This window comes from Phaethon lepturus, unplaced genomic scaffold, assembly GCF_000687285.1.
Source record: "Phaethon lepturus isolate BGI_N335 unplaced genomic scaffold, ASM68728v1 scaffold39243, whole genome shotgun sequence".
Lineage (NCBI taxonomy): Eukaryota > Metazoa > Chordata > Aves > Phaethontiformes > Phaethontidae > Phaethon > Phaethon lepturus.
The window spans coordinates 6,372-20,734 of NW_010527697.1; the positions used below are offsets into that span (position 1 = coordinate 6,372).

General features: G+C 45.2%; 1 protein-coding gene across 1 annotated transcript; it reads left to right on the forward strand.

Annotated features, from left to right (window-relative positions):
• Positions 1-1,440: 1,440 nt before the first annotated feature.
• Positions 1,441-12,898, forward strand: DISP2 (dispatched homolog 2 (Drosophila)). Its single transcript, XM_010283459.1, has 7 exons — positions 1,441-1,460; positions 3,862-3,891; positions 6,007-6,130; positions 7,102-7,217; positions 7,684-7,799; positions 8,755-8,852; positions 9,479-12,898. Exons 2-7 carry the CDS (start codon positions 3,881-3,883, stop codon positions 12,896-12,898), a joined length of 3,885 nt encoding a protein of 1,294 aa, XP_010281761.1. The 5' UTR covers positions 1,441-1,460; positions 3,862-3,880.
• The last annotated feature ends 1,465 nt before the right edge of the window (positions 12,899-14,363 follow it).

A 14,363-nucleotide genomic window follows, 5' to 3' on the forward strand; every position in this document is an offset into this window, starting at 1 on the left:
GGCATTTTTGGGGTCAGTGTGACCTCAGCCTACTACGTGTGAAGGGATTTTTGGTGTCACACAGACTAAGCAGTCCCTCAATCTATTATTCAAACTTTCTCCAAGCTAGCAAAATCTCTCCGGTTCCATAAACAAAGAACTGTAGAAATTAAATAATTTTTTTAATTCCTTGGAAAGAAGAAAGCATATCCTGCAGAGACCTCATTACTTGGGAACTGAAGTCTGCAAATGTTTTGTCTCGGTAAATTGAGCAGCCTGAGGAAAGTCAAGCTGCAAAAGATCTTGAGAGATCCTAGTCCATCCCCTTCCCACATACCAAGACCAATAATATCTGTTGCTGTCATCCCTGGGAGATGTATGTGTAAAACGTTCCTGAAGAGCACAGTGGAGAGTCTGCAGGACATGGGAGGTGTTAGGGCATGAGCCAGGGTGGAGGCTGAAGCCCCTTTTACAGAATCACAACCATCAGGTTCACTGTTCAGTTATTTTAGTGCCAGGGATGATTCACTCTCCTACTCTCCTAATGTTGAGCAGAGCCTGTCTTTCTGCAGGGCAATCAAACAAATTCACCTTCCCAAGAAGCACAGATAATGGAGTGTCTTCTTCGCATGCAACCCTCCAAACGGGTTTCCATTTCCCCAAAGCTCTGTAGTCACTCTGTGATTCTGGGTTAGGACCATCTGTTATCACCAGCCAGTGTGTTCTGCCCCCTCCACAGTGAAATATCTTGGAGAGTTATTTGAGGGGATGTTACCCAGTTCTTCACAGTTTTGGAGCAACACGCACAAAAATGTGATAGATTCTCCATTAGTTGGAATTGCTGAGTGAGTCATAGATGTCTTTATAAAATGCATAATCCAGCTCAGCCCTGAGACTGGCTTTTGGTGCAGCAAATAGTGGGTGAGGTTTTGCATCGTGTGTTGCGTGGGAGGCCTGTGAGAGTCTCCAGTTTGCAGGATGTGTATCACCCTGCGTAGCCTTTCTACTGCTCTGCTGTTTTACCATACCTGTATTCTCTCTCACAGGGAAAAACAAAATGCAGGACCTTGCCAGACCTGTCTCGCCATGCCAGAGATTGGGAACACCGAGCCCAGCTACAGTGGCACTTCCTGGGAAAGGATCTGCCCAGTCCATCACTGCCCCATCCCTGCATCCCCCAGGCTGGGGGCCGACTGCCTGCCCTCCTCCAGCCACACGCTTGGGCCAGTGTCCACTCAGTCCAATGGCCAGGTGCCATCAAGCTCCCAGGACTCGCAGCAGCATCACCTGTACTACCCCTGCAACCGGCAGAAGCCCCGAGGCAGCTACGGCCTGCCCCTGCTCCCCGGCCACGGCGAGAGGCCCATGTTGTGTTCCCACCTTTCCAGCGATGAGCCTGCGCCAGAGGCTTCAGAAACCTCCTGGAAACAGTGGTCCCCCGGGCAGCGACGGCCGGTGCAGCATCACATCGTAACCGTCAGGTAAGAGGCACGTGAGAGCAGCTCAGAGGCTTTCAGAAAGTATCTCCTGAACTTTGCGGTGGGTAGCAGGAGGGGATAAGAAGGGTCTGAGTGGGGATGCCCAAAACATGGATTTACTCTTCAGCTTGGGGCAGTGGCTGCCCCAAAATGCACAGAGGGATCCAGTCTGCTCTCTCCACCTCTGTGGAGGGTGTACAGATTGCTGCCATTCCCACACCAGGGAGAAGCAGGATTTACTCCTCCAGGTGACTCGTTGGGTAAAGCCAAGGTCACTCAGTTGCTCCTAGATCATGCAGTTCTCATTATGCTCGTCTTCTGTGATCTTTGTATGTTCTCCTTTCGTGCTGCTGGCTAATCCTTTATCTTTGCAGAGTTTCTCAGTGATAAAAGCAGAGTTAATTTCTTTTTCTGCCCCCACCAAAGCTGCTGCCTGTGCTGGAAGGGAGAGGCAGCAGAAGGCAAGCACTGGCTACAGCTGAGCAGTAAGAAATACAAAAGTGGGGAAGATTATTTGGTTTTCCAGGTGGGGCAGCAACAAGTGTGTAAATTCTGCATTCTCCATGACAGAATCGGGCAAAGTCCATCTGTGTGCAGAGCACCCCTGTCACTGGCTCGGGTGGTGGATGTTTCTTGGGCAGCGCTGTAAGGACGCATATGGGACAGGCATCCCCAACAGCCTGAGCTACAACCTCTGCCCCTTCCAGCCCCTATCATTCATCCTCACTGCATTTGCCTTTTGGAGTCCACTGTTGGCACTGAAGACCATGATCCCTATGCTACCATAGCAGTAGACACCAAAGTCTGATAAAAAATGGCACAGGATTCCTTCCTTGCCTTTGTACAGCGGTGCAGGGTTAGCTACACGAGCCCTTTATGGTCTCATTTTCTAACCATTAACACAGGATTTAATTTGCTTGTGTTTGCAATTGTGTAGAGCAATTGCAGTCAGAGGAGCAGAGCCTGGATCCTTTTTAGCTCATACGCTATCAACAAAATTGTCAACTGCGTTCTCCGCAACAGGTTATTTAAGTAGGAAACGCAGCTGGATTGCAAATCCCTGGCAGAACGTGCAGCACTAGCAAACAGAAAAGTGGTAACATAATAATGCTAGAATGGGGTTTTTAATCCAAGCAAATCTGCTTGAGAAGCTATTGTGAGAGAATTAGCACAGGGTGGGCAGTGTGCTGCCAGAAAAAGACCTCTCTCTAATAATCTGGTGAGGATTTTTCTTTGCTCCCTTATCCCAAATCTACAGAGCATTAGTGTGATGAGGAAAACACAATATAATTTATTACATGTGCCACTGAGTGTGACTCTTCCATGGGGAACTCTCCTCCGTTGCTTTTTCATTTCTTCCATTCATAACAACTTGCCAGGAAGGATGTGCTGCCACAGGGTCACCGGTTGGCTTCCCGGGATGGAGCAGGGCCATCTGCCCCACGCAGATATCGGAGTGCGGCAAGACCTTCTCTCAGTTTAAGCCTAGAGTGCAGGAGGAGGGTGGAGGCGGGAGCACTCGCTGAGCTGAGCTTGGCATGGCTGCGGAGAGAGGAGGAAGCCACAGCTGGGAGCAGTTCGCTGGAAGCTGCATTGTAACCCCAGGCCATGCTGGGCTGGGGCACATTTCAAGGGGACATTTCAGTGGAAACAGAGAGCAGAATGAAAGGTCCTTCAGATATGTGACCCACTGAGCTGCAGCTGTTTCGCTAAGACGTCAGTGGAAAGCTTGCCCTCAGGGATTCGTTAACAAACGTAACCTTGGATCCCCCGGGGAAGGCTTCTTTATTTCGTTCCTCAGAGCCCTACAAGTAGGAATGACAAATGCTCCTCTGTGAAGGAAAACCCAGTAAAATGTTTTGAGCAGCTCCATTGGCCTTCTACTCCTCTAGACTGGACAAACACTGTCTTTGTAAGGGCCCAGGAAACAAAGGAGAGCCACCTTCTTGGAAAAACCTTGCTGAGCTGAACAGGAGATAAAAACTATCTCTAGGCATTTCTAGCCCAACTGATGAAATTTAATAAAGAGGTATGCTCTTGTCAAGAAACAATTTAAAAATTCAGTAAGAAAGCGCTTTAAAACAGATAGATTTCATGGATAAGAGTTGCGCTGCGATTTCTATGGGATTACGTTGTTAACGTCCATTACTTTCTACGGGGTTCTCTTAGAGGGGCAAAACCAAGGAGGGACTACATGTCTTCCCATCCTGTTTGGTTAAATGCCGACGGGAGAGGAAAAGACTGTTATTCATTAGGCGAATTCACGTAGTGCCAGTACTCTTGCAGCAGTGGCTCAGCGTGGTGCATTACAGCCCCTGAAAGGGTTACCTCACTCGTTAAGAGCCCAGTGCTGTGCTTCATAGGAAAATAATAAATTAATGCATCTTTTTTTTTCTGTCTGCAGACATGACAAAGCTTTCAGGATGCCAAAAAGGTATGTTTAATATCAAAAGCTTCCAGTCCCGGTATCCTATTATCATTGCTCTCCTACCCTGCTATTAGGAAATGCAGAGTATTATTGCTGGTGACACCCCCGGCAGGCCCAGCTTCAGAGGCAAGGTCAGTGCTCCCCGCTTAGGGCTTCTCATCCGCTGGGAAAAATCTCAATTTGCTTGTGAGATCAATTTAACTTGCATTAATGAATAGCAACTCTGTCCTACTAGCTGTTCTTTGGGCAGGTGCCTGGCTCTAGTCCATACCACAGCTTTTTATATCTATATAATAATCATACTACGTGTGTGTGTGTGTATATATATATATAAAAAAGATTAATCCAGTTTGGCCCACCAGATGAGCAATCAGGATGATAGCCCATCCATGAAATAAGTTCAGCTTCTCAAAAGAAAGAGAATTTTTAAGACATTTCTCAAAATTAAAGTAATTTGATTGCTTTCAACTTCTGTTTAAAAGCTGATTTTTGTAAACTATTTTTCCTGGAAGGTTTGAGTAAGTATCTTCCAGCATCAGATACTGCAGCTGATTCTTTTTTTCCTTTTTTTTTTTTTCCTGGTAATTGGACATGGAATCACCCAAAACAGCCTCCAGAAATTAGGTACGCCAATGCATAAAGGGCAATTTTTGTTCATTTTCATAGCAAGGGCTTCATCTATGAAAACAAACTTGGTAAGGCAGTTTTAAATTGAAAAAAATACCAGGCCTGACTAAAAGTAATCTGAAAAGCTGTTTGAAGGGCTTGTGATGATTTCTAATGATGAGAAATAGCTGCATTATTTGACTCAGTTGGAGGCAAGAGGAGCAAAAGAGCAGGCAAGCAGGAAGATTACACCTCGAGGCTGATACGCACTGGCACAGCCACTCTAAAGTTCATAAATATGTCACTTCCCCATGAAGCTCAAATATTTGTCAACTATTTTTGAACAAAGAACTTCTAATATTTCAGAAATACATCACAATACAGAAGAAATACCTAGAACCTGCCAAACCAGAACAGGAACCCATTCCAGTATCTTATCTTGTAACAGATATTTTTGAGGAAGACAAAAATCTTGAGGCAGTAAAACCTGCACCGGTAAAAAATTGTGAGATAGATCATCCTATAGGAGACACATTTGTCCCAAAAGGAAAATAGACCTTGGATGGAAAATTTTAGACCACTTCAGAACAAAAGCAACTGTCAAGAGTTTTGGCCAGAGTAAACTGCTTCTCTGGAAGGGTTTTGTTGGTATTGAAACGTCATTAAAAATGTGTGTGCCACCATACCACACTGATACGTATTCCAGGCATAGCCCTGGCCTATAGGCTGGGCTGTGTTGTGTTCTCCAAACCCTGAAGGAAAACTGATCTGCTGCATTTGCAGATGCTCTTGTTGTAGGTTCAGCATTTGGTTTTGAGGCTGATATCAGGGTCAGACTCACTCATCCTGTGGCCGCAGAAGCCCCTTGTCCACTCCATGAATGCTGCTGGCAATCCTAACATTGGTTACATATCAGATTGCTGGTTTCCATCCTTTTTTTGCTGTGCAGATGTCCATACATTTCCCAACATTAAGGCAGGCCCCTATATAGTCAGTGAATTTAGACCAATGGCAATGGACTTGCTTGAATCAGTTATCTTTAGGAGACCCTTCAAAATAGCCCAAAGATTTCTCAGGGTCCACAAGTTGAAAATCTGCAGGCCAAACTGCTAGGCAGCCGCTAGCTTAGATTGCACAATGGGGGGAAAAAAAAAAAAGAAGCAGCTCTTTTTAAATGCAATTTCTTAAGTTAAATATTTAAAGCTTCATTTTGCCCTAGGACACAAGAGTCTGTTTTTTATTATTTCTGATTGGAAAAGCACAAAAATGTAGGGAGGCAAAACGTAATTACGCGAGTTAATTAGAATTGCCTGCAAACATCCAGTTGGAGGTATAATATGTTCATTGATAGATGTACTAGAGCCTCTAAGCTTTTCAATAAATAAATGCTCAAACCAGAAAGCCCTAATTCTTTTACTTCCATTTACTAACACTACATTGGTTCAAATAGCAGGTTTCATTCTAACAGCAGAAGCGCCTTAACAGCTGTGTTTTTTCTTCTCCTGTTGATTCCAGTTATTCCCAAATGATCGCAGAGTGGCCCATAGCCATGCTGGTGCTGTGTTCACTGATGGCTGTGGTTTGCACTTTAGCTGGCCTGCTTGTTGGAAATTTGCCTGACTTTTCAGAACCCTTAATGGTAAGTCCCTACAAATGGTACGTCAACATGAACATAAGAAAAATCAACGGGCCAAACAGTGATATATTCTTTCTGACATAAAGAATCAGCCTATGCTGCCTTTCTTCTCTGCAGACAGAGGCAGTGAGGCAGGACAGTAAATTAAGGAGGACATTAAAGCCAGTAGAAAAAATTAGCATGTTTATCAGTGATCTGCTGTCCTTCACCCACATCTTCGCAGCATGCAATCAAAGCAAGTTTCCTTCAGGATGAACGTAACGTGTCAGAGGAATGTACAGTATTTGCCGTCTCTTTGATGCCGCAGAAAGAGTAGGGCCTATGCCAGTGGCAGCCACCAGCCCATCTCTCAGCAATGCTGTGGACTCACACCAGTGACCCCACCTTGGTGTGGAGACACTGCCAGCACAACCGGGAATGCTCCTTTTGCTCCCCTTCCACTGCTGGAAGGCTGGGGTTGACCACAAGGACTAGGTTTGGTGGAGATTGGATGGAGGATACGGCTTTGTCTTCTATAGCCTGCATGCAAGGCTCTTGAAATGGAGAGGCTGCACGGTTCTGAGCATTGCTGCATAGGGTCCTGTTTTCCATGCAGGATCCCACATTTTCTAAAGTCATCCCTGTCTCTCGTTAATGGAAGAATCCTGAGAAAATAAGAATAGACTAGACTTTGTCCAGGAAGAGGAAAATTACTCCCCTTTCTGTAAGTGACTGTTTTACTCGAAGAGGAGAAGAGTCTTATGAGATCAGGGAGACAGGATTGTAGCCATCCTTGCCCAAAAAGGAAAGGAAAGGAGAAATATTTTTTTCTGTCAGCTCTGGGATGCAGTATTTCCAATTGAAAATTCAATTTGTGTATCTCTCCAAGATGCAGTAATAATCTCGTATAGTTTCTGTGTCTAGGAGGAGGATTAAGGAGAGATAAGCTAAACTAAAATGCAAGCTGATGACAAGACCCTTTTGCTTGGCTGCAGGGTTTTGAGCCACGAGATACTGACATTGGCAGAAAGCTCGTCGTGTGGAGGAATGTAGAGAGCCATACAGGCTACAAGAAGACTTTTTCGCTTTCTCCCTATGCCGAGAAGAAAAGGTATTTGAGTTTGGTTTGTGGGGTTTGAGGAAGAACTTGGATGTAAAGTTACAGATTCAATGTTCCAAGATATCTATGTGTATTACAAGATATATGCTTAAAAGTGACCAAGGCACCAGAGAGTTTAGTCTGTTTGCCTGCAGTGGACTTGGGCTTCCTATTCTGGAAAACAGGAATTAGGCTCTAAACTCTTCACGCATTTACTTCACTGTTTACCTGTAAGAGACTGCAGGGGAAACTCAGCATGTCTGCACAAGGGGATGCAGTCTCTCAGCCTCATGCAGCTCCCTCTAAAGGGGCACAGCCAACCCAGTATCGAAACGCTCCCATCCAAGCAATGCTCTTTCAAGACTATGACGACTCTTACTGCTGCAGCAGTGCTCTGTGTGGCACCAGAGCCTTGTCAGGGAACATAACTCATAGCCAGATGATCTCTAGTTACCACAATAATCTGATCTCTTGCTAGCTATGATGACATTGGCATTAGCAGAGGGCAGAAGGCTGCTCAAGCAGAAGAAGCAAGGACACGGAGAATGGTGGAACAAATCTATGGAGCGGATGGTTTCTTTTGTGGTCCCCCAGGTAAGTGGAATCTTGATGGGGTACTAAGTATCACACATCCAGAACTCAACAGCACACAGAATTGTCAAAGTGGTTTAAGACACAGGGAAATGTTCTGCAAGTGCTCCAAACAAGCAGTGTGTACACCACCACCCTGTGAAAGCTAAGCCGCCTTTTGGATAGTGATCTTCCAGCACTTCATAGCTGAGCGGTTAGAAAATGATTGTTCTGAAATTCTGGAGAAGAGTTGTTTCTTCTTAACTTTTGCCATACTTCTTCTTCCCTTTTAGAAATATGCCTTAAAAGCACCAGTAAAAGGACTACTGTTTTCACCATTTACCCATATCAAAAGTGAATACTCTGAAAAAATGGTGGCATATGCCCCACTCCCTCTCTGCTCCCACTCCCTCCCTGTTCCTTCTTTTCTTCTCGAGAAACATAAGTGGCAGTAAAAACTGGAGGGAAAAAGATAAAAACTCCCAAGACACCCAAAATTTGTCCCCAAATGGACACTAGTAAGTAGAAGAGAGGAACAGCAAGCAGATATTTTTATTCCCTTCCCTGCCTCTACTCCACCTCTGAAACCAGTCAAACACCAAACCCTCAGGTCCTCAGGAGTTTTTGGCTGAACTTGGCTCCTCACTTTGTAACACAGGTGCAGAACCAGATGCCAACACTCACTAAAAGCGTGCTGACAGCAGAGAACATATTCTGAAAATGCCCCAACCCTGCTCTCCTGCCGCTGGCAGATGGACGAGGAGCAGAGGTCAGATCACACACAGCAGATGCTACCACTCCCTACAAGCTACTGTCTTTGTGACCTGCTTCCCTTCAGGGAGTCCTCCACAGCAGTCACATAGACAGTGATTTTTTTTTTTTTTTTCCTAGGCACAGAGAGTCTACTCCAAGCAGCCTGGCTGATTCATCTTCATTACCTAATCCTTTTTTACATTTTTTTTTCTTCTTCTTATTTCAGAAAAGAGCTATTCCCAGCTGGTATTTATGTCCACAACTGCTGGGAGCTTATGGAACTTGCAAGCTATTCAGTCCATGTGTCAAATTGAACAAGACAAGGTTAGTAATGTCAGGAAGAACATATATAGATGCTGTCTCTTTTCTGACTGCTGTAATCTTTAATCTCTAGCTGAAAGGAAGCCAGACAAAAATAACATAAGCTACAGAACAGGTTTCAGCCTAGAAGACTCCAAAGCATTTTACTTAGCAATACACGGATGATCTCACTTGTCACTAAAGTCCAGCTGCAAAGTAGCAGCTGCTGTTAAACAAGAATAAACACACACTGAGCAAGAGCTTGGTCCAGAAGCCAAAGGTGTCCATCAGAAGCTGCTAAGAATTTTGGGCAGCAGAACCTAATTACCAAAATGGAGCTATCATCTTGGAGACTGTGACAGCAAGCTTTGCAAGTGGGAACTTTAATTGGATTAGCTGTGCTGGCCATAGGGTCCAAATTTTCAAATCAGAGGTTATAAAACATAACTAATGGACAGGGTTTAATTTTTTGCAAAAGGCTTGCATGTGTCAATAGCTTTAGTATTTGCAATTTGTCACTGGGAGGATGGCAAGCCATGGCTTATACATCTGGAGGGGAGAATTACTGCAGGGAGCAAGGAACGCTATGGGGCTGCAAGATGAAGTGTGTGGAGAGGGTCTGACATGGTGCTCCCTCGTCTGTTTTTCAGATACGCTCACATGTTCAATTTAGAGACCTCTGTCAACGTACTGAAGCCAACGAATGCTGCCCAAGCTGGTCTCTGGGGAACTACATTGCTGTCCTGTACAACAGGTCTTCGTGTCTGGAGATAACCCAAGGAGATATCTCCCATACCCTGGCTCTCCTTCGTGCCTGTGCTCCAGACTACCACAAAGGTATTCTCACTCCGTCTTGCATAGGTCCTGAGACGGTGAGACAGAAACACTCTCAGTGTGCCAAAGTCCCAGAAAAATGTACCCGCTTCAATGCCATTTACCAGCTTCTTCACTTCTTGGTCGACAGAGACTTTCTTAGTCCTCAGACGATGGAGTACCAAGTGCCATCTCTCAAATACAGCCTGCTGTTTTTGCCTACAAGGAAAGGTGCAGCTATGATGGGGATCTACTTAGACAATCTTGAATCCTGGGACCTGTTTGATAACTATACATCTATCACTGGAATGGACCTAGGCCTTAAACAGAAACTATTCCAGCACTATCTTTTACTGGATACTAAGTATCCAGTCCTGGCAATATTAGCTATTTTTCTAAGCATTTCTTTTTATTTACGCTCAGTCTTTATTACCTTGATGGTCCTGCTCACTGTTGTCAGTTCTTTAATGATCTCCTACTTCTTGTACAAGGTGGCCTTCAGATTCACCTATTTCCCTTTTGTAAACCTGACAGCAGTCGTCATTCTCAGCAGCATTTGTGCCAACCACACCTTTGTCTTCTTTGACCTCTGGAACCTCAGCAAGAGCCAGAACCCTTCCGCTGGGCTTTCCCAGTGGGTGAGTCAAACCATGCACCATTTTGCATATCTCATGCTGGCATCTTGCTTCACGACGGCTGCTGCCTTCTATGCCAGTTACATTAGCAATATAATAGCCATCCGCTGCTTTGCTATTTACATGGGCACCTCCGTGCTGGTGAATCTGGTATTCATGATGACTTGGCTTCCTTCTTCAGCTGTGCTGTATGAGCGCTACATAGCAACGACCTGCATTTACAAGCCAGAAGACTACTGGAACAACACCGGCCATAAGAGAGTCACTCTCTCCCTCCATTACATTCTCAGGGGTCTCCAGAACACACTGTCTGAAACCTCCAAACTATTGTTTGAAAAGCTTCTGCCTTGTGGGGTCATCAAGTTTCGGTACATCTGGATCTGCTGGTTTGCTGCCTTAGCAATAGGAGGTGCCTACATTTCATGTTCCAACCCAAAACTCAAACTCCCGACTCTCGAGACGTCGTCTGTCCAGGTGTTTAGACTGAGCCACCCCTTTGAGAGGTATGATTCTGAGTACTGCCACCAGTTCATGTTTGAGAGGATGGAGCATGGAGAAGGGCAGCGTATGCCTGTCACGATAGTCTGGGGCATTCTGCCCATCGATAATGGGGACCATTTCAATCCAAAAAGCAATGGCACCCTAGTGACAGACATCACCTTCACAATCCAAAACCCTGATGCCCAGAAGTGGCTCCTTGAATTCTGTCAAAAAGTGAAGAATAAAACGTTCTATTACCCCAACGCAGAGCAGAAATCTACTGTGTGCTTCATGGAGGATTTCCTCAGGTGGATGGACAGTCGCCAGTGCTCCCAGCGAGACCACAGCTTCAACCTTTGCTGTAACCAGTTCTCCTTCCCTTACGGAAGCGAAGTCTTCCTACATTGCATCAAAATGATGCTCCTGGAACAAGGCAGGGAAGGCACAGAAATGTATGATCTGGGCCTCAGGTTTGACAGGGAGGGAAATCTCGCTGCCTTAGTGCTGCAGTTTCAAACTATTTATCACTATAGCTTCAACTACAGCAAAGCCAAACAATTCTATGAGGAAATCAACCTCTGGGTAACAGAGGAAATGAAAAATGCCCCCGTGGGGCTTCAGAATGGATGGTTTACCAGTAAACTAGAGCTATACAATCTCCAGCACAGTCTCAGCACAGAAACGATGGTGGTCATGGGACTCTCCATAGCCATTTCCTTTGTGGTGCTGCTGCTCACTACCTGGAACGTTCTCCTTAGTGTTTTCTCTGTTACTGCCATCGCAGGCACTGTCCTGGTTACCGTTGGCCTTTTGGTCCTCTTGGAGTGGCAGCTTAACGCAGTGGAGTCTCTCTTCATTTCAGCTGCAGTAGGTCTCTCTGTTGACTTTACTGTCAACTACTGCATCTCCTATCATCTGTGCCCCCATTCTGACCGCCTGAGCCGAGTGGCCTTCTCCCTGAAGCAGATGAGCTGTGCCACGGCCATGGCAGCTTCTGCTCTCTTCTCTGCAGGGGTCATTATGTTGCCTGCTACAGTCTTGGCATATAGGAAGTTGGGGATATTCATCATGATGATCAAGTGTATCAGCTGTGGGTTTGCCAGCTTCTTTTTCCAGTCACTGTGTTGCTTCTTCGGCCCAGAGAAGAACTGTGGGCAGATCCTTTGGCCTTGTGCCCACACCATGAAAGACTATTCTGATGACTCTGGACTGAACGGAAGCTTTGCCTGTGGGGGGAACGAGAAGCAAAACCGATTGCGGAAGGTCCAGGAGTCCAACACTGCGAATGAGCAATACGAGCTCCAGCCCTTGTCCAGAAAACTCAGTGACAGTTTTGACAACAGCACTTCCACAAGCAAGCTGTCCAACCGGCCCTCAGTGCTCTCTGAAGACACACAAGTTGAAGACAACAGATGCCCCAGAATAGGAATGCACCCCTCCCTTGAAAGAGAGAGGCAAAATCTGCAGGAGACCCTTGGAGACCAGCAGGTTGGCCTCTGCCAGTGTCCTGCCTTGCAAACTTCCTCTCCATACAAGCACAGCAGCTCAGGACCAGAAATTCACAGGGAGAGACTCTGCCGAGATTGTCGATGTCGAAAGTACAGTCCAAAATCTTGGGATGGGTCTGGGCTGGACCATATCCAGCTGGCTGGCATGAAAGAAGAAGGGCAGCTCAATAAATCACAGTGCTCTACTGATGCTGCCCAGCAGCAGCCGGATTATACCTCAGACAACAGCCATCTCCCTGCTGCTGACATCTACAAAATTCACAGATGCCTTTGTTCTCTTGGCAGCTCTTTTGACATGCTCAACATCTCCAGTGAGACGTCGATAAGTGATTTTGAGCAAGGCCTAAAGCTTGCTGAATCAGCTAGTTCTTGTCCTGATGTCTTAGAGCTGTCTGATTCGTACAGTCAAACAGAGAGAGGTTACTTGAACAGCAAGAGAGATACCCTGCGGCTGGACCTGAGGGAAACTGTCTTTGATATCTCTCCAGCAGCATCACAGCAGAACAGCTCTTCATGGAAAAATCGATTTGGATTAGGGAGCGAAGGTCCGGTTGTATTACCAAACAGCCAACCAGACATGCCTGATGTTTGGATCAAACGATCTAGCGCACAAAGTTCTGGTTACAACAGTTGAAACCTTGCAGAAAACAAAACTGTACTGCTAGGGAAAGGGGAAGTCGAAATCTCCTTGGAACTGTAAATATCAGTTTTTTCCTCCCACCTCTCCTAGAGCTGAGACTATTTCTTAGTGTTTCAGCTGTGCAAATACCTGTGTTTTCACAGAACCAGCAAATCTGATACTAGTGAGAGGATGTGAAATAAATCTTGATGGAGTACAAGCCCTTTGACCTTCCAGTGTCTGGTGCCATATTCACAGTTGTACTGCAAAACTTATCGAGTAAACCTGTTTTGTCATTTCCTACAAGGTGATTAGATTTTGTTTTCTTGTCAAGGTCATGTAGGAGAGAAATAACGAGGTGGATCTCGCCATATATTTAACAAAAGAAAAAGAGAGCTCATGTAAAAAAAAAAATCCAAAACCCAAACCCACAACTATTGGAAATCTAGATATCAGGTGAAGAGTGTACTGTTAATAAAAAAAGAAAGTATTTCATTTTCTACTGAATCAGAAACTGCTTTATGTGAAGTCCAGGTTCACATATCTCATCAAAATAGTTCAGATACTGTAAAAAAATTTCATCAAGACTTCTGAGTTGATACAGTCTCTTTTTGATCATGGAGGAGGCTGCAGAATCCAGCCCAAATCTATTTTCAGTAACAATTTCAGTTTATTTTAGCAGATGAAGTTCTAGTACTGCCAAAGATTTTCCATGTGAGATTTCCCCTTTGAGAAAAGTGTCCTCGTCCCCTCAGTGACTCGGGTGCTTTGTGTGTCGTCTTCACAGCCTGTTTCCACTCAAGGCATTCCCTACAAACATGTAACTTTTTAAAATTTGCGTATCTGGTGAATCTTGAATTTTACATTTATTTTCTCTACCAGAAAGAAACAGGAAAACAAACACTTCCTTGCCTTTATCTGTTGAAAAAGAGGAAACATTCTCTATACAAATTGACGTAAAATAAATGCTTACGACAAACTTTCCTAAAGCTGCATGGTGCTTCATTTTCACCGAGAACACTTTGGTTCATTTTCTTCATCTTTTAAGTGGCTAATATATTTTTCAATATAACCAGCAAAAGGAAAGTATACATTTTAAAAAGATTCACTCCTCCTGGCACCCCCAAGTAGGTTTCCCTGCTCTGTGGGAGCCAGGCCACAGCTGCCTGATGTCGATCAGGAATATGCTCTTTTAAAGCTTATAACTAACGCTTGTAATATACAACGGGCTTCAGTTTTGCATTTTGTAGCACGGTTCTCATACCGGGTGCTCAGAGGGGTATTTTGGCCACCGGAGCTGCCCTCGGGCTGTGAGACAATGCTGACTGAAGTCTTCTCCACACCGGAGCTGCTTCCGTGACTGTTTGGAGGCACTTCTCACCCATTTTGGAAACTCATAGAAAGCACTGTGAAAATATCTAAGAAAGTCAGGAAATATTTTATACAGGTGCCACATTTCCCCTTGACACTTCGGAAGGGC